This window comes from Danio rerio, chromosome 3 (assembly GCF_052040795.2).
Source record: "Danio rerio strain M-AB ecotype USA chromosome 3, GRCz13ab, whole genome shotgun sequence".
Taxonomy (NCBI): domain Eukaryota; kingdom Metazoa; phylum Chordata; class Actinopteri; order Cypriniformes; family Danionidae; genus Danio; species Danio rerio.
In genome coordinates, this window is record NC_141023.1 from 30,569,997 (window position 1) to 30,590,807 (window position 20,811).

Sequence of the window (20,811 nt, forward strand, 5' to 3'; positions counted from 1 at the left end):
AATGATGACCTACATTTCCCACAATCCTCCCTCACACGCCATGTTAATTTCCGGAACACACACAACAACCCAACACCCTGCACAGCGCTGCCTGGTGCAGACGAGGTCGTTGTTATTATCATCGCTGTCGTCGACGCTCGAAAAGAACTCATCGCTGGTGTTGTTAAAATCCACGATTAGTCGCAATAAGACTTGGCCAGATACATAGAAAATAAAAGTAACATGGAGGTCATTGAGTCAATTGTTACAGAAGCCATTGAGGTGGAGGACTCAACTACTACGGTTACGACTTTGGAGACGGAAAAGTCAAAAGCAGGTGAGATGTGCAGCTGCAGCTCGTGAACTGGCCATCTCCAGCGAGGAGGACACGATGAGCCCTATGATGATGATGATGGATGGATGAGATTGGCCTTCCCACCAGTTTACTCAAGTTACTTAAGGCAGCTGCTGGACCTCCAAAACAATAAATTTATTTTGATAAATATATAACTTATTATAAAATTCTATCATCAGTATTTTAAATGTGTAAAATAAAATAAATGCGTTTACAATTTTGCATGTTTATCTAATTGTTTTTAATTGATCATTTTGATGAATTTGAATAACTTAAAAAGTTAACTTTAAATAATTACAGTGCAAATATGATAGATGTTTTTAAAAACTAGATTCTAAACCAATCTAAAACTAAGCCAAAATTATCTGCAAGTAGACCTAAAAAATAAAATATGTCTGCAAAAACGAGTACATCCTTTTGAAAAATCTACATTTTTATACATTGTCAGTGAATAAAGGCAATAATTTCTGGTGCATTTAAACATAACGTAAGGAATTGAAAGATAATACAATTATAATAAAAATGTTTTTGCACAAAAACAATTGCAAACTACAAATTTTCAACAAAATTTTATTTTTGTTTATATTTTTTTTGTTTTTTTCCTGATATGTAATATTATTTACATTTTTAATATTAACAATTTTACATTTTTCTCCAACATATTAATTTGTGCGTAAAAATTTTCAGACTGTTATCTTGAGTTTTTCCTTACTAGATTAGTTCCAGTATGGGCTTTGTTACAGCCTAACCGAATGCTTAGGCACATTTGGTAATTAATCAGTTCATTATAAAAATCAATTCTACTGAAGAATTAAACTTCTTGCTTATTGGTTTATTACAGTTAAAAGCAATTTAAAACAATTTTTATAAAAGACAATTACCAAAACGTTAACATTAAAATGATATGAAATGATGACTTAAAAATACACTACATAACATGAAGTAGGGCTGTACAACATTCAATGTGCCATCATGGCCTCACTTGAAAATGGTTCAGTCTTTGATCACAGTTATTTTCTCTCAGACCTTTTTTTCTCTCTCAGACCTAAATATTTGATTTTCTTCTTCTCTTTGTTAATAATTTATTTAGAGTTTGTCTGGACTCTCCAAGCCACATGGCACCTCGTCCACGTTCGTTTGGATATGGACACTGAGTTTGACCAGCCCGTGTGCAAAAAGAAGAAGCTGTGGGAGACTGTGGCGGAGAGGGTGACGGCCAAACTAAGAGCCGACGAAGGCACTGATGTTTCAGTCAAAGCCTTTGAATGCGACCTGAAGTGGAGAAACATGCTAGCGACGTACCGCAAGAATGCAGAGCGAGCCAAAAGACTGGGAACCAACAGCGTTCACTGGGAGTTCTTCAAGGAGATGCATGAAGTTCTGGGAAGGAGCTACGAGGAGGTTGAGGCTCAGCGCAAAGCAAAAATCAGTGCCTCCAAACTGGGAAAAGCAATAGCCAGTAAACGATTTACCCCAATACTGCCCACACCTACAACCTCAGCTCCGCAGTTGCCCAACGCCAGGCCTCCTCAGGATCTGCTTCAGCTTTACCTGGAGCTGCAAGAGCGCAAACTGAACATGTGGGCACAGCAGAAAGCTCTGGAAGAGAGGAAGATCGAAGCCATTAATAATCTGGCGCGCGCCATTACTTGTCTTTCCCAGAACAATACCTTGCAAAAGTTTGAGTCGGAAGCTTCCCAATAATAATACCTGCCACCATCTCTTCACATTAGAAAAATGAAACGGATCTTTATATTTAGAGAACTGAATAAATTGTTTCCTTTATTATTCGCTTGCAAAAATTGCTGTGGAGTTTAAACTGTTGCATTTATGTAAAGTGCGTAAAGGACAAGTCGAATCCTGTATTTTTGTTTTTTAATAAAATTAAAAACTATACAAAGTGTCTCTGTCAATGTTTCAATGTTATCAAAAATCACAAAATTACACAGAATTTCTACAATTTTACCACATAATACTACTTCTGTTAAGAACTCACAGTGCAAGACTTTAAAGGAAACACTCCACTTTTTCTTTGGAAAAAGATTTGATTTGGCAGCTCCTGGATCTGTTAATCTTGATAACTGATCTCTGGCTAATTTGGTTCTTTAAACAAGTTCGTGATTCAGATTAAAATGTCTGGATGAACTGATTTGAGATCGCTGTCTGTGTTGTGAAGGACAGATCTATCAATCCTCAAAATCATGATCAGCAATGCAACGATTCGCTGACGACACAGCAGCACAATTACATCATCCGATTAATATTCAATTATCCATGTGAGCAAAATTATAGTAAATAAATTACATTTGTAGTAAACGGTTTGTTAAATATGATACGCAATAACTTTTCACCTTTGTTGTGGGTTGAAGGCTTAACACTCTCCTGTGTCAAGAGTATTTAGCAATTTATTTAGTTTTACATTCAGAGTGGACTTTATTTATTATAGTAGCCTGGGCCTACAAGTTTCTTAATCAGCGTAAGGATTAACTGGCTGTTTAAATTCATTTTGATAATCATTTTAAAAAAAGTGCAACTTTTGCAAAGCATCAAGTCACTGTCATAATTGCTGTCAAAACATGTGCATGACTGCATTATTTATTATTCCTTAAACAAAAAACAGTCCAATATTGTGCACGTATATTATCAGATAGAGTAAAGCTGGAACCTTAAAATAGTAGTCTATGTGTTTGTATCTAAAAAGTCCATATTAATAAATGTTCTCTTTGAACCCCTTAAGAAGAACCACCCTGTGAGTCTTTAAATTGTTATTGTGCAGATTTTACAAGTTTATGTGTTTTTAAACTTTGGTCATGAAAATTAAAATGATTAAAATACATCAAGTGACAATTTCTGAGCATTTGTGCAATTTAGGATTCGAACTCAAGATATTTGCAGCACACTTATTTTATGCAAACGCACGGCCCACTAGGTTACATGAGTTTTCCCTACCCTGTCAATCAAACGCAGATTTGCCAGGTCTCGAAATGCTACTTAAATGTCTGATGCTTTGAAACGCTTTTGTCACGTGACCTGGGTGCTTTGAATAATTTTAGTCAGTGACCTGGGTGTTTCAAATTACTTTAGTCACATGACCTGGGGCCTCATGTATCAACACTGCGTACGCACAAAAACTTTGTGTACGACAGGTTTCACGCTCAGAATCGCTCACGTTTGGATTTACTAACAATGAACTGAACGTTGGAATGTGCGCAGGTTTACGGCAGCTTTATGGCTGGCGTACGCACATTTTTTTGTGCGTGTCTGTTTTATTTCCATTGGCGACTCCTAGAGGCAGTTGTGTTAAATTCCTCTCTACAAAGTGTCTGAGCATTGCAATGGCAGCTGTATGAGACGGGTTCATCTAGCAGGTATATAAGGTTTCCATACCATACAGTTGAGCAGCTAAACATTAAAGCACAATTTGCAGCGGTCGCCTGTTTTCCCAATGTAATCTGAGCGATCTACTGCACGCACATTGCTATAAAGACACTATCTGAAGATGAATTTGCATGCGTGAATCAGAAACATTTCCATTCAATAAATGTGCAAATAAAATATGATGCACAAACTTATTGATGATTCCTACTAGTCTTTCTCGTGATAAATAGTAGGCAAAATATGATATGTAGCGGGGGAAAAAAGAAGAAAGAGTTCATCAGATGCTGGATTCGAACCGAGTTCATGCTGGAACGTGTCAAACCATGTTGACATGCGTTTTACGAGCAACGCCACTGAGACTGTTAAGGGTAATGCAACATTTTACACCTATAAATCACACTATTTCTCTTTTATGCGATGTTCAGACCCAACTATGTTAACCGCATCAGCTAAACTCTCCCACTCTATTTTTTTCTTTTGTTGTTAATTCCGGAGGACAAATTTGCAAATAACACCGCTTTTCTCCGGTCTACCTCCGAAAGCAGAACCTCCAATTCACATTCTGTTCAAAGTTTCTCTTTTTGCTTGCTTTTGCCTTTGCTTTTTCGTTGGGTTTTGCCAAAGTAGAGTCATTTGCATATTCATACGGGGGAGGAGGCAGGGAGGGGTTTTGTGCTCGTGCATGTTGCGCTCAGTTTCACGTTCATTCAGATGTACAAAAGAATATGCGTGAGATTCGGCGTACGCAGTGTTTCATACATCTGAATTTTTTTCTGCGTACGCACATTTACAGCTTGTGCGCAATGTTTTAGTATGATTTCCACGCAAGTCTTAGTACATGAGGCCCCTGGTCTTTCAGATCATGCTTCGGTGCAGTGTTTCCAAACATTAGCAATTCGTGATCTCGACACTGCCAGTGTCAGATCCACGTCAGCCATCCCTCCTTTTTAGGAAACATGCATTAAACACTTCAATTCATGTTTATAACGTTTGCAGTGACTTTTTTTTTTGTTTGTTTCTTAAATGTGTGAAGGTTTTGGTTGCAAGAACTTTTAATGAATGAACAAAATAAAAATAGTTTAAGAAGATGAAAGTCAGAAAGTGATCAAATGCCAACAAATTTAATTTGGGTCAATTATTCCTTTAAATATGCAAATTAGTGTCAAAATCTTATAGTGTCCCTTCTTCTAGTGAGCTATAAAGAAGATTGGCCACGGTCTCCCTCATTTTCACCCCAGCAGCATCTTGGTTGAGCTCCTCCACATCTTTCACTGCGCTTTTCTCTATCAGTCCCTTCGTCACGTCCCCCATGTCCAGGAAAACATTGTGCAAAACACAAGCTGTCAGAACCACAGTCTTTGCCCTCTCAAAGTTCCCCATATCCAAATACCTCAGCTTCTGGAATCGCTCTTTCAGGTCTGCCACTGCCTGGTTGAATCGGCCCAAATGGTTCCCCAGCGCTCTGTTGTAGAGGTTTTCCTGTGGACTTCGGCCAGTTGAAAATGGAGTAAGTATTTGTTCAGTAAGTGGATGTCCAACTCCGGCTATCAGACAGGCTCCTGGAGGAAGCATCTCAGGGTGTTTCTGAAGCCTTTCAGTCAATGCTTTTCCTCTGTCACTTTCTGAGCCTTTGCTGATATGGCAGTAAATGAACCGTCCGTCACCGTTGCACACCAGCTCCAAGTTCAGCCATGAATCAGGATGCACTTCACTCTTGAGTTTTTTGGCGTCCGGAGCGTCCGTTTCACTGTCTGGTTTTCCCGAGGGAAGGCGTATAGGAATGCGTGTGTCGCCCAGCACCCCGAGTACTCTAGGAAGACCTCTTTCTTCCAGACCCTCACTGCGACTGTGCCAGCTGGAGAAAGGGAGCAGATTTTGTATTGCCTCCTGTCCTGCATCGGGAAAGGAGGATGGCAAAGTTAAATGATTAAAGTCAGCATGAACCGGAAGCTACGACCATCTTTTTTCGAATTAAGACACAGTTCCTAGAGAAATTGAACATTAAATGAGACAAAAAGGGGGCGTTATTTGTTTTTCAACTGTTAGCTGATTGGATGTAGTAAATTGGGCAATCATTTCAGAGAGATTGGGAAAAAGGTTTGGGGAGAGTTATTACAACAGACTCCTCCTGCTCGCCATTTCTGTTTGTTGTCAAAACTGACAGTTGGAGGGGTGTGGTTAAGTATGTTAGCCCCACCCAATACCTCAGATAATCTGACAATCTAACTGAAAACAAACAGGAAGTGCATTTTCAGATTTCAATTAAAGATCAGAAGGGCAGTCAATTTGTGGTTACTTAATGACATTCACAGATGAATTGTTCACTACAAACCAAACAATGTGAGCTAACAAAACAAATATAGTTAGTTTTGGTTTCATGTGTACTTTAAAAGGGTCTGTTCACACTTGCAGTATGCTTCTTTTGGTTGATTTTGTCTGAACTAAAGAAGAAAGGGATTTTTCTATTGCACACATAAATATCTGCGGCAAGAGATTTCTCACACTTCTATTGAGAAACATTGCAAAAAAAAAAAAAAGTCCTGTGACATGTCTTATTTTCCACATATAGATGTCTCGGCAATGTCATGTTGTGCATTCATATTTTAGTAGAACCCCACCGAGGGCCGGATTAACCAATGGGACCTCAGAATTATAGCCCCAGCTTTGTTGCTGTGTTCCCGTAATTTTTCTGATGAGGGCTTCAGCAATAAACAACCTTACAGGGGATTTATTGGCCGTTGGCTAAAAATGATCAGAAAAGACTATTGATGTATGGGACTTTGTCTGAGCTCGACAGGAACTTTACAGTACACTGTTCATAGATCAGTTTCGTGTAAGTAAGTGTGAATAAAATGGCTGCCTCCTTGTTTTCTGTCACTTGCAACTTATGTAATTAAATGTGTCTTGTTACTTGTAACCGCTTGTACTGTATCTGGTTAACTCTTTATATTTTCATATTGCGCCTAAATCCATGTTGAAAACATGAAGCATGCCATTTTATTTACAGATCTAAATACATTCCACTGCTGTTTGTCAGTGCTGTGGCCACCATCAGTTGTTCCTAAACACGCGTGGCGGTCAGGTTTCAAAATAGGTCAGCTTTTGCCAATGTGTGGATTATTACTGAATGCGTGCCACTGTTTTTACTTCTGGTTAAGAATAGAGTCATATACTGATGTTAAACTGCATTGCTTTAATGCACTCCTGCATTGGGCTCACACATACACTGCACTTAAAGTCAACAATGTTTATAAGCCGTGGTGGGCATTTCTCTCGGTCTCACGTTGAACGCAGTCGACCAATCGCATCAGACTGGGTCATCAGACCAATCAGCGTTAAAAATAAATGTATATTATAAGACAATAAAAGTGTTTTTTTGATCATGCATGCATATCAGACTGTTATTGGAGACCCCCAAAACCAAAATGTGACATTTTTAATGCATAATAAGGGCTCTTTAATAAATTCACAAATATAATAGTTTTTGGTATTTTTTGATTGTGATTTAATTTTTTACATTTTGTCAGCTTCGTTCTTTTTTTGTATTTAAAATGCAGGGATTTGAGGTTTAAACACACAAAACTGTCTTGACAACTAGTAAAAAATCCTCATGTATTTTATTTGTTTTAAGTATTAATAATAGTGGTATAATAAAAACTAAACACAAATAGCTTTAACTTTGTATTTATAGCATGATAATTATAGAAATCAAAGCAGAACGTTGAGACTGTTAATGTTTTTATATCAAAAATATGTAAGGAAAATGTCACTGAGAGAACTAATCTAAAATGAAATAAGTTCTAAAAATACATGATCTCTTTATCAAACTGCTTTTACCCTGGTCTTTACAATTAAATAGCCTTAGATTTTGACTTGTGTTAATGTATCATCTCGTATTAACTCATACCTGTAGGCCACTGAATGATGCGATTCTGCTGTGCGATCACTTGATCACAGAAAGAAAAGAAGATCCTGTGAATATTTCCCTTCTCCAGATGGAAACTGGAGGACACGCTGCGATAGCTGACACGTTTGGACAGGAGGGTGAGGGACAGCAGGACAGTGTGAGACATGGACAGCCGAGCTCTTCCAGACATGCGGTTTTTGCTGTAGCCCATGTTGGAGCTCTGCAGAAAATTGGTCACATACTGCAAGAAAAAACCAAACAAGAAAATAATTTTGTTAAGCCGTAGTTTTTCTTTTATATCTACTGCCATACTAGTATACTAGGTATTTTAAAAAGAAAAAAAGTAATAACATACAGCAGTAATTATAAAACAACAACTAACAATCAACTCACATCATTATGAAAACATTTTTAAAAAATGTTTAATATCTGACAATATAAAAATATGAATTAATTTGAAAAACATCCCTCAGACAACCAGTAAAATGAGAAATGAATGAGTGAAATTGCTTACTTTTGTTTAAAAAATGACATTGCAACAGAATTCGCTTTATATTAAACTGTCAAAACGTTGGCATCTAGATTATGACTGACCTGAACGGTGGGATTTGCCTCCATGACTTCAGTAGCATGTGAACGCTGTAAGGCAGACTCTTGAACGGGCTGCTTGGGCTCTGACTGCTTTGGAGTCTGTGTCTGATCTGCTGAGTCCTTCTGTTGAGCTGAGTTTATCTGCTCCTGTACCTGCGCCACTAGGTCAGCCTCTATCATCTCCTCCACAGCACGGTCCAGCCGCTGGTCCAGCTCCCAGTTAGACAGCGGCTCCCATTCAGCCTGGATCGCGTCCATGATCACCCGTCCTGCAGCTGCCACATTCTGCTGAAGAAGCTCCATCTGGGTGGCTTTTTTATTCTTTCCTTTTTTTTAATTAAAGCAAAACACTGCAGGTAAAACAGTGTGGTGAATAAAACAAAAAGTAGTATTCGTCATCATACTTTCCAAGTATCGAGCCAGATCAGTCTTAAAGATAATATATTTACAAAATAAAATTCATACATTTACAAGATAATTCATAAATACACAAAACAAGATTCATAAATATGCAAATCCAACTCATAACTACAAAACATGATTTATAAATTCACAAATCAAATTTGTAACTTTAAACACGGTTCATAAATACACCAATCCAATTCTTAACTTCAAAACACGATTCACAAATACACAAATCCAATTCTTAACTTCAAAACACGATTCATAAATACACAAATCCAATTCTTAGCTTCAAAACACGATTCATAAATACACAAATTCAATTCTTAACTTCAAAACAAGATTAATAAATACACAAATCCAATTCTTAACTTCCCAACACGATTCATAAATACACAAATCCAATTCTTAACTTCAAAACACGATTCATAAATACACAAATCCAATTCTTAACTTCAAAACACGATTCATAAATACACAAATCCAATTCTTAACTTCAAAACAAGATTAATAAATACACAAATCCAATTCTTAACTTCCCAACACGATTCATAAATACACAAATCCAATTCTTAACTTCAAAACAAGATTGATAAATACACAAATCCGATTCTTAACTTCAAAACACGATTCATAAATACACAAATCCAATTCTTAACTTCCAAACACGATTCATAAATACACAAATCCAATTCTTAGCTTCAAAACACGATTCATAAATACACAAATCCAATTCTTAGCTTCAAAACACGATTCATAAATACACAAATCCAATTCTTAACTTCCAAATCATAAATACACAAATCCAATTCTTAACTTCAAAACAAGATTCATAAATACACAAATCCAATTCTTAACTTCAAAACACGATTCATAAATACACAAATCCAATTCTTAACTTCAAAACACGATTCATAAATACACAAATCCAATTCTTAACTTCAAAACAAGATTCATAAATACACAAATCCAATTCTTAACTTCAAAACACGATTCATAAATACACAAATCCAATTCTTAACTTCAAAACACGATTCATAAATACACAAATCCGATTCTTAACTTCAAAACACGATTCATAAATACACAAATCCAATTCTTAACTTCAAAACACGATTCATAAATACACAAATCCAATTCTTAACTTCAAAACACGATTCATAAATACACAAATCCAATTCATTTGGTGAAAATATTTTTACTTGTGAATTCAAGAATTGTGTGTTGTATTTATGAATAGTGTTTTAAAATTAACAAATTGAATTTTGTAAAAGTGAATTGTGCTGTGCGTGTATGAATTTGTTTTTGTAAATGGATTATTTTTGAGACTGATCTGGCTCCATACTATGTTGTCTGATACAAAAACAATTGCAAAAGTTTTTTTTTTATTTTGTATTACACACAATCTAACATGTTTAAATGCGCAAAAAGGCCAATTATTTACATATATGTACTACAAAATATGAACAACACATAACATAAATAGAGACTATCAAGGGCTTTTACTGAGTTTCTAGAGGGGGTTTACATTAAACCGAAAAAACAAACTTGAAAGACAAACAAAATATCTAATTTGACGTGTGTGAGCAAAATGCTTTTCCTTGTCTGTCATGAGTTTTTCTTTCAAGACTAGGTAAACACAAGTATCTTTAAAAACATATATTAAACACTGCTAAGGGTATTGTAACGATACATTCAAAGAAATAACTAATAAATATCCTTATAAATGGCTGAAGCAATGATGAGGGTAAAGTTAGTAAACACTATTGCTGTAACTTGCAACGTGCAGAATCAATTGACCAATATGGTTAGCTTAACCTGTAACTCGGTAAACAGTTAATGCATGAAGCGTAACTTAAATCACTAACTGGTACAAATGCATTAATAACCTGAATTCAAAACAAACATTAGATATTGGAGATGACAGACCTTTACAACTGACGAGCGTCTTTCCATTAGCTTCTGTTGCTACCACAAATGGTGGTCCTCATGCGCATGCGCGTTCACACATCGATGATTGGTGCTTCATGACATCAATACATCTGCATGTCACAAACTCACAAACAGCTACACTAGTCCACTGACCTTTTTTTTTTATTTTTTTTTAAGAAAGGTACGTTCGGATACCTTTTTCAGGAAAGTTTTAAGTAGGTTATTTTTACAGGTATTTGTGTGTACTTATTATAAATTCATTTTAATTTGCTTTCCATCTTGTCATAATCATAACAGAAAATATGAAAAATAAGTCCTTGGTATAACAATGTAATATTGATTGCACTATTTTGATTTTATTTAATTTTGTTAAGCTACTAATAAAAAACACTTATGTGCAGCATTTTATATCACATAGCAATACTTCCAAAGCACATCAGAAAGATTACGCACATATTAATAAAACACTATGAAATAACTCCCTCCTTTCTCCCTCCGATATCAGTCATTTAGGTTTTCATTAGGTTAACTTAAAAGACCCAGAATATCAAATATTTATTTGATAAATATTAATATCCCTAAATATAGAAAATATATAATAAAATTCTGCTACATGGTTTAAGTCTGCATGTCGAAATGCTAATAAATAAAATTTTAAAGCATTTAATTTTCAAATAGCAAGTTGAAACCTCCTGTAATTTTCCCATTAGTTATTATTTTCTAAAATTTCCCACAGATTTTGTTCCAGTACTGGTTGTTATTCTATCAGATATACTGTAATAATGTCTACACAATAGCAAAAAAATAAAATAAAATAAAAATAAAAATTTAAAGGTGGCAACATCATTAATAAACAGACACTGAACATTAAACAAGGGAGTGGAAAAGGGCTGATTTTAATTTATTTAAATGCAGTTACAGATACTGCAGAATGGTTTTATTTTCAGTTTGTAACTTTCTGTTTGTTATTTTTGTAAGAGCACTGTGAAGGAACACTGCCTCACCGAGAAGGACAAGAGTGAGTTTGCAAAAACATTAGGAGTTTGTTTCTTTTTTTTCCCCTTGGGATGAACACAATGTCAGCTTTTGTGTTAAACATTCACTTTTTTAAGCAACTGTGCCCAAAGGCTTCATTCTTATTGATCTTAATATTTTATACATGATTCTTTCCACCATTTTAAAATGCCACACACACGCACACAAAGAAAAAAAAAGACAAAAGCATTTACACTCCTCTTTGATTGAAACATAAAACCAGAGAACTGAATGTGAATACTTAACCTCCAAACTAAAGATTCAAAAACAAGACACTAACTCCAACACAAAATGATAAAGAAATGCAACACACACTCCAAGAAGCGACAATGCATGTGGAAAAATGTATTTACAATGAAACCACTGTATGTCAGAATTCACCATAACCATGTGCTGTGTATTATAATTTGCAGGTATAACCTGATGGCATCCATGCCCATTCTGAAGTTCAGTCAGTTCCATGTGCATTTACACTATAGAGTAAGTCGGTAACATAAAACGATTCAGCCTACGGCCTTTTTGCACCCCAATAAAATTATGAAGGATCTAAATAAGAATAATTATAATATCAATACTCATTACACACAACAGCGTACTGTAAATGCGATCAGTAAAGTGGGCCTTTGTAAAACCTTACAGCCACTAACACAAACCCACCCCAGCCCCTAACAGATCGAAACACACAAAAAGCACAAAAGGTCGAACTCTCCAAACATAACATTTGCGTGAATTAAATAAGAAGCACAGGTTTAAATACTTGGGTCTGACAAATGAGCAAAAATTCATCCAGAAATGAGGGGAAATGTTACCAGAAATCAAAATGTGCCTGCGCGTGAAGGGGAGAGGGCGTTGTGATTGGTGTATGAACCTGTAGATGAGCAGACACTAAATATAGGAAGGGTTTTGCGACAATACGGTGAGAGTTAAGCTGCTAGTGCTTGATGGGACATGAGGAGTAACAGGGAGAGCGATTCAAATTCTCAGCAAAGTTTCAATATCACACGAGACCACTCTCACTCATGCTTATTCCCCCCTCTTGCTGTAACTCGATACACACCGCCATCTTAAAACACGCACATTGTTTTGGACACTCTTTACCCCTGCCGTCCATCCCCCACCCTCCCTCCCCCCAACCCTTTATCGTTGGTTCGTCCTTCACTGCACGGCTTGTTCGTTGGCGGTGCTGCCCGAGTCTTGAGGCTTCATAACATCAGGAAGCTCAGGAGGGCTGGAGAAGGCCTCTATTCTTAGAGGCTCAAAAGCATCATCTGGGAGGAACAAAAAAAAAAACACACTGTGAGCAAATGTGGACCACCAAATATTGCACAGAAGATTAACTCAAACGAGAAACTCTTACCGCTGATGCGAAAAGCCAGTCCTACTGTGGCTGGAGCCTGAGGTCTGGCTGTCTGGTTTGTGAATCCACAGTCTCCAAGAGTCTTACTATCTTCTAGCAGCATGTCATCCTGGGGAACACGGAGAGATCATTTAATAAGCCGAATTATATATATTATGAACCACTTTAACTGATTCTTAAGTTCGTGCATCAACTGCACATTTCTGTTATACAGTTCACCTTCCCACCAATTTTGCTTTGTCCAACATATAGCTGTCTGTGAATTTAAAAGGTCTGCAAACTATCAAAGTGCAAGACAAATAAAGTCATTGTCTCTCAGAAGACTATAATCTATTATCATACTTTGGAAAAGAGTCACCAGCAAATGCAGTTTCACTTCCATAACTGATCTACACAGGTCCATAAATAATGTACCAGGGCGCGTGTCCATCAAAGAATTTGGTCACTGAGAGGGAAGTATTAATTTTAAGTTGTTTTCAATGAGAGTCTTTAAGAACGGTGACAAATAATTGTTTTGTGTAAATCGATGGGTGATCGCATTAAAGACATGTCACTGGTCACTCTAGCAGATATTAGCTCCAACTTGCCTCAACACACCTGCACAGATAGAAAGCTAATGGCCCGTTTCCACTAAGTGGTGTGGTATGGTACCATTTTCATTGTCAAAAGGTACCTTAAAGCGAACCATACCACTTTTTGGGTGCCCAAAGGGCGGAGCTAGACGCACAACTGAATGCTATTGGTTTACAGAGATAAGTCACTCGCTCATGTACAAGCCAGAATAAAAACAAAGGAATCGCCCTGTTTTAAATACACAGCCGAGATGTTATACATATATATATATATATATAGCCATATGTTGACCCGAGCTCAAACAAACCTTGTCTTCGTCTCGATGAACAGCCACAAAGCCATAAAAAAGCAGAACCAGAAAACAGCCCCGTAGTTTTTTTTACAAGATCGTCTAAGGCGCGAGCGGTTTCAATTTCTGGCTTGCGCTAGTGTCAGCGTTTATATTTGAAATAACAAACTTTTTGAGCTGATGATAATAACGTGCGTGTAATAATTGAAGCACTTTTGACATCCGATTCTGTCAGAAACGAACAAACGTGAGACTGATGTGCGAAAAAAAACAAAGAAGAAGATGGAAAAAACGAAGGAGCAAATAATACTTTCAGCAATCTAAAACATGAACAAATTGCCTATTTTAATTATTATCATCCCCTTTTGAACTATTATGAACTTGCCAGGTTTTAGCCCAAACCCGACCGCTCCCGCTTATATTAGGAATTTGTTGTCCCGCTGCCCGACCCGCCCCATTTTCTGCCCGCCTCGCCCGATTCCGCTAAAGAGCGGTGGAGAGCAAAAACGAAAATCACCCAGCTATACAGTCCAGACAGCCAAGCAGTCTGTATAAACACACACACAGCACCAAGCACAAACAAAGCTCTCTCTCTCTCTCTCTCTCTCTCTCTCTCTCTCTCTCTCTCTCTCTCTCATACGCGCGCGCACTAACACACACACAAGCACCAAGCAGACACACAGGCGTTTGCTGTTATATCAACTCAAAGGCTTGTAATACCATGTATCAAGTACCAATGTAATACCAAAAGGTTTTATATAAAGGTATATGAATACTGAGTCGCGCCAGCTCCCGGCCGCAGTGCACATTACTCTCGGGCCGATTCAGGCGCGGATGCGGCAGCGTCGGCTCGCTTACGGCCGCCGCATCTGGCCCGATTGATTCGAGTCCGGCAGCCAGAGCCGGGCCGAGTGGTAAGTCTCTGGCAGGCTAGAATCTAGCCGGAACTGGCCCGAGTGTTTTTTGCTATCTGGGAAAGCTCTCGCGCACACGCACACGCACACGCACACACACACACACACACACACACACACACACACACACACACACAGGCAAAGCTTTCTCTTTCTCTCTCTCTCTTTCTCTTATTCGCATAGCAATATCCGCGATATTGCTAGACAGCCCGCTCCCGTCCCAAATTAAACCCGTTACCGATCGCTCCCGCGATTTATACAGGAATTTATCGGGACAGCCGCGGGAATGCAGACCTCTACTTAGAATGACAGAATTACTTTTTAACAGGGGTTACATGTCCTGGTGAAGAATATTTCGTGTTGTTTTTTTTAACCCAAATAAGGAATAAATCTATGCTGTGTGTAGTTTTACTATAATTGGTAAGATATCAGAGACTACTGTAAGGGGCTGTGTGTGTTCAAATATGTTGCATTTATTTATTTTATGTAATTGCAGACGTTACAGCAGGTCATTTCGCATTATTGTTCTGCTGTTATAATCAAATGTTGTTCGTAAAAAAAGGTTAGTGATGAACATTTATACACAAGTATTTATGTGTATAAAGTCTCTGTATTGTTAGAATTGCTTCTCATATGATATGCGAGCGACCCGTACAGCTTTACTGTAGACATTTCCTCCAGTGAGACTGACGTTGACTGAAACATTGCCGTACACCACGTTCACCAATAGAGTACCCTTGGTACCTTTTTAAGCAGTGGAAACGCAAGCCTGTAACCCGTACCGTACTGTACCACTAAGTGGAAACAGGCCATTAGTAAGAGCTTGATTAGCTAGCCCAGGTGTGACTAAACCTTGCATGACTCTCCAAGATCATGTCCGGGCATCCCTGCTCTAGAAAAAGAAGCCTTCTAGTAATCAATTGCTATAGCCTTACAATGCTCAGGGGAGGGGCTTGGCCCAGACGTGTGTATATTACAGCTTTATTATTATGAACCCTCTGGGGTCAGCATATGTGCTGGGATTTCAGTGAATACTTGACTCACAACCATGAGAAATACATCTATGTAAAGCTTGATAATTCTACTTCTAATGAACTGACTTCACTTGAAAACAGATGCTTTTTGGTTTTGTAAGCTGTATGAAAAGAATGATGTCCTGAAGGATATAGGCTGTCCTGTTTGACCTCATGAACTCTTATCTCTGCTGTAAAAAAGCAAATCACATGACAGCAACTTATTGAATGCCCACAAACTTGTAATCAAGTAGGCTAATGTAAATTGTAGAGGTCATTAGCCATCAGGAATAAGTCCAGCAAAATCAGGCAAGGCATTACATAGTTTGACTGACAGGATGAGATCTGATTGCGTCCTTCAGAAAGGGCCATCAATAAGGTTTGTGTGAAGATCTTGTTTCCTTCGGCAATGCATGCGGATTAGCTTGGGTAATCTGAGGAAAATTGTATTTTTGTTTGATTTGAATGTTTAGAAAGACAATTTACGAGTTAGTTAAACTTTGACATTTTTGAAAGAGATGGGAGCTGCGCTAGCATGGCCAAGAGACTTCCCAAAGATGGCCTACAAGTGTAATGACTTACAGCTGTGCAAAAATACTTTGTTAAACACATACTATTACTGTAGGAAAAGGCATGCACATTTCCAAAGGCATCTGATTTGCTACTTGTTCATAAGCTCATCAAAAATATGTGTGAGTGGTTATTTTTTTAACTACCCACTGAGAAATATTCTGCTTAACTTGTGATGGCAGTTCAATTTGATAAACTAGTCAACTGATTTTGCCAACATTTTATTATCTGACTCGATTCTATAGGGTAATTTCATAGGTACTGTACATATTGCAGCCTCTGAAGCGAGATTTCAGGTATTGTATTGGGCATTTTTTATCTGATATGCAAGTAGTAGACCAATCACAACAAACTGTGCCACCTGACCGATCAAAGTAGAAGTAGACTCTGTGAGTCTACTCTGCTGTAATTGACCAGATGGCCAAGTCTTTTCTGATTCGCCTTACAGTTTTAGAACATTCATTCAAACTTTTAAACACTCCATAAAAGAATGGGTTTAGAACACATCTTCAAATGCACCATTTAGGAAGCTTTGAGAGATGAGATAATGTGAAATGTTTATCTTGAAAAAAATACAACACGTTTTTGATCTTCGAGAGATGTAAACGTATTGTAGGAGTCCAACAAATTAAATTATGAAGCGTTAATAATAATAATAATAATTATAATAGTAATAATAATAATAATAATAATAATAACAACAATAGGGAGACTTTAATGCATTTAGGTTTGTTTCATTAATTAGCACACAATACATCGAAATGACAGCGATTGCGATGCTTTTGTCACACCATCTGCTCTCTCTGGCCAAGATGAGATTGAAGCAGACCCTCCACACAAACATAACAGATAGTGATGTGTTGAAAAGGCATTAATAAAAACTTTATTTGGTGTTTACCTGACAACCACAGTCAGTTTTAAAGAATAAGTTTAAAAGATGTTGGATTTAAAAGCCACTAAACACCCAACTGTGGTGACACTGTGAGATGGCGCAAACTCATTATATAGTCAATAATCTGCATCTAAGTCCAGTACATTGTTTGATGTGATTTACTGAAAAGATTAATTGAATTACAATAACAGAATTTCTAAAAAAAAATAAAATAAAATAAAATGGAATGTTGGAAGGTTGTATTAAGAGTTGTAGCATTTATTACAAACATAAATAAGTTATACTAATAATTTACTTTGCTAACCTTATAGAGCCTCTGATCTTCCGGTGCTCGCTTCAGAATGCCCTCCACAATCCGCTTCAGCTCATAGACTGTGGTAGACTCCTTAGCATCTGTAAAGATGGTTGTCTTGTGACGTCTGATCATCAAAAAGACATCCTGGAGAGAAAAGAAAACAAGCTAGTTACTCAACTTTTATTTCAATCTCATTATAAACTCATCTTTGAGATTTACATGTTCAATGCTCCAAATATAAAAAGTGTCTCATTTTAAGTTTATAATATATCTTTTAGACAGCAATGTGACTATTAAAATAAAATAAATGTCTGATAATATTTTTTTCTTCTGGAGAAAGTATTATTTGTTCTATCTTGGCTAGAATAAAAGCGGTTTTTAATTAAAAAAAAAAAAAAACATTTAAGGTCGATATTATTACCCACCTTAAAAAAATTTTGTCAATTGTATAACAGTGGTTTGTTCTGTAGACTGACTTTCCTAATTACCCAACTTACCTAGTTAACCTAATTAACCCTTTAAAATGCACTTTAAGCTAAATACTAGTATGTTAAAAATATCAAGTAAAATAATATTTACTGTAAACATAGCAAAGATAAAATAAATTAGTTATTAGAAATGAGTTATTAAAAGTGTTATGTTTATAAATGTGTTAAAAAAAATTTTGTTAAACAAAAATTGGGAAAAAAATAGAAAATAATTTAACAGAAGGGCTAATAATTGTGACTCTCACTGCAAATGAATTAATCTACTGTGGTATAAAATATAAACAAATTACCCAATACTGTACTAAGTTTTCATCAACAATCCATCAGCTTACTGTAGTTATAAATAAACATATAAAACTCATATTTTATAACATTTAATCAGTTAACTAGTGTTAATACTACAGTATGATGTAGCATTAAAGTGATGCAAATAGAGAAATATTTGCAGTATCATAATTCATTAGTACTGTTAAAAGATTAGTCACAATTGATAGCATACAAAAGAAGTTTGCATTTACTTTAATTAAAACAAATTATATTGCATTTTATTGATGTGTGTGTACTAGGCATGGACCAGTATAAGATTCTGACAGTATGATAAAAATATCACAATTTGATAGTATTGTGATCACTGCTCTAAAATATATTCTTTTTAAATTTGTAGGTAAAAATCCAAAAATGAGGCAGTTTTAAAACATTCCTTGAAAACGATTATCATTCCATGCCTAGTGTGTACTGTGTATATTTATTATGCATATATACAGTGCTCAGCATAAATGACTACAGCCCATTTTGAAAATAAACACTTTTATCCATTTCTCAGTGAATATGGATAATATATGGATAATATATTGGTGCATTTTAACAAAACAGATTTATTAAACAGATATATTAATTAAAATAACATTTAAAATAACATCATAACATTATTATTTTTTTTTTTTGCTATATTTAAAAATTGTATTCAATATTTTTGTCTAACATAGAAATTTGGCCTACTAAGTTTTGAACTATTATTTTAAGTTTTGTTAGATAAACTCCAGATTTGGCTTCAATACTGACTAATCTAATGTATATGCACAAAAAGAACATTGTAAAGCATACTATAGAAAATATTTGTGAGGGGTGTACTCTTACATGCTGAGCAATGTACCTAGACATGTATAAACATGTTAATTTATATAAAGTATTTATTTAGCAACATTTTTATATTTAAATGTACATATATGTATTGTATGTGTGCTTTAACATTTACATAATATACACTCGCATTTGTAATATTGAAATAAAAAATACACATTTATTTGTTTGTCACGATTAATAGTTAAACGTTGCCAACTTGTACTACACTTTACTACAGCATGGTTCAAAAACACTATAGTATTTCTATAAATTACTGTAGTATTTTACGTGAGTCAAGCTGATGCTTTTACTCAAAACGGCTTACAATTGAGAATAAATAGTAAAAAAAAACGTTGTTTTCGAAATTTACAAGTAAACCACCGCTGTTTTCTCCAATAAAAGAATGAAAAGAAAAGCAGATGGCGAACAGCTGCAACGAGCCAACTAAGCTAAACAATTGCAATTGAAACGCCGACAGCTGCAATTGTTTGAAGTTGTTGTTTACTTTATCGTTAGTAATTGGCAACACCTAGGAAATGCGGCGCGTTGCTGTGCGGTTTGTTTACTGACAGATAAATAAGCTGCATTACGAAGGGCTACATTTTTCTGTTAAATTCACTGCAAAGGAGGATAAACCAAGTATTATCGACGTCGGGTTATCGCAAGTTACGTTATCTTTTCAAAAATGGACGCGAAAACTGACGCTAGTGACGACGGCAGGCTACAAACATATCGACCCGCGCTCGATAAGCTATTAAATATTACTGTTCATACTCGTTTATAACGTAGATTAAATGACTATGTGGAAACTAGAAAGGCAGAGCTCAGAATGATCAATGACAGGACCAGCCCGTTCCTACATTATGGAGCTGTCATGAAATCAACACCGCGATTAACAGCCCTGTTTCGGCCACAGCGTCGTGCAGCCCATAAACACACAAACAAAACAAACCCGATTGTCCATCGATTCTTAACATTCTCTAACTAGACAGGCCGTCGAGCGCCTTTCGCTGACAATCTAATTAGTAACCTAGTAAATTGGGCGGATTTAGCTTGGGAATGTTAGCCGGGTTGCTAAAAATATTGCGAAACAAAGAGCTCTGAATAAAGGCTGCGCTTACACACGGTAGCCACTTCAATCTGCATCTAGTTTGTTTACAATCCTTCACGGCTACATTTTTAAACTCCAAAACGACGAAATATGTTTGATCTTGGTTCCGTTAGCTTCCTCACTCACCATTTCTCTACGTCTGTTTCGCTGACTTCTTCCACTATCCCACGCTGCACTGCGGAAATCAAAGCGCTCGATCCAGTCCTCCACGATCCCAGATGTCTTTGCGCGAGCAGCGTGAACTCTTTCATGTGCAGGAGACGGTCGCGCCCTAGTGGCCTCGCATAATTCTTTTAACTATCACTTGTTGCTCATAAACAATTAGTTATATTACACGTATTTTGATGTACATTTTCTCTTATTCTAGTCGTACTAACTCTTGAAATGACAATGAAAAGTACCGAATGGGTTTCGTGGGGATTTCTGGAATGGCCCAAAATGTTTATTGGAACAGGATGTGCTCATATTTTTAGATAATTTATTGGAGATTATAGGGTAGTGGTTTGTTACCAAGGACCCACTTGTCCACAGGGGGCTTTAAAATGGTTAGTCTGATTGAAAATAAAATATGCTAAAAAGTATAGACTGAAGATGGGGTCATATTTTAT

General features: G+C 36.5%; 3 protein-coding genes and 1 long non-coding RNA gene across 5 annotated transcripts in view; 2 read left to right on the forward strand and 2 right to left on the reverse strand.

The window, feature by feature from the left end:
- The window catches only part of LOC147845656 (uncharacterized), a 191,443-nt gene that overhangs the window by 138,636 nt on the left and 31,996 nt on the right, over positions 1 to 20,811 (forward strand). The window lies entirely within an intron of this gene.
- On the forward strand, positions 75 to 2,234 carry si:dkey-66i24.7. The gene is made up of 2 exons (XM_087244691.1): positions 75 to 316; positions 1,425 to 2,234. The coding sequence occupies exons 1-2, from the start codon at positions 223 to 225 to the stop codon at positions 2,036 to 2,038; spliced, it is 708 nt and encodes a 235-aa protein (XP_087100817.1). The 5' UTR covers positions 75 to 222; the 3' UTR covers positions 2,039 to 2,234.
- Positions 2,197 to 10,594, reverse strand: LOC569097 (uncharacterized). 2 transcript variants are annotated; one of them, XM_087244680.1, is made up of 4 exons: positions 10,542 to 10,594; positions 8,214 to 8,536; positions 7,620 to 7,860; positions 2,197 to 5,604 (listed from the first exon to the last, which is right to left on the reverse strand). In XM_087244680.1, the coding sequence occupies exons 2-4, from the start codon at positions 8,511 to 8,513 to the stop codon at positions 4,883 to 4,885; spliced, it is 1,263 nt and encodes a 420-aa protein (XP_087100806.1). In that variant the 5' UTR covers positions 8,514 to 8,536; positions 10,542 to 10,594; the 3' UTR covers positions 2,197 to 4,882. The 2 variants fall into 2 exon arrangements, with proteins under 2 accessions (XP_087100806.1, XP_087100805.1); XM_087244679.1 differs by having other exon boundaries at positions 8,214 to 8,560.
- Positions 11,417 to 20,410, reverse strand: elob (elongin B). The gene is given in 4 exon segments (NM_001142954.1): positions 11,417 to 12,847; positions 12,937 to 13,045; positions 17,492 to 17,626; positions 20,330 to 20,410. Coding segments are annotated over 4 exon segments (360 nt in total). The 5' UTR covers positions 20,333 to 20,410; the 3' UTR covers positions 11,417 to 12,734.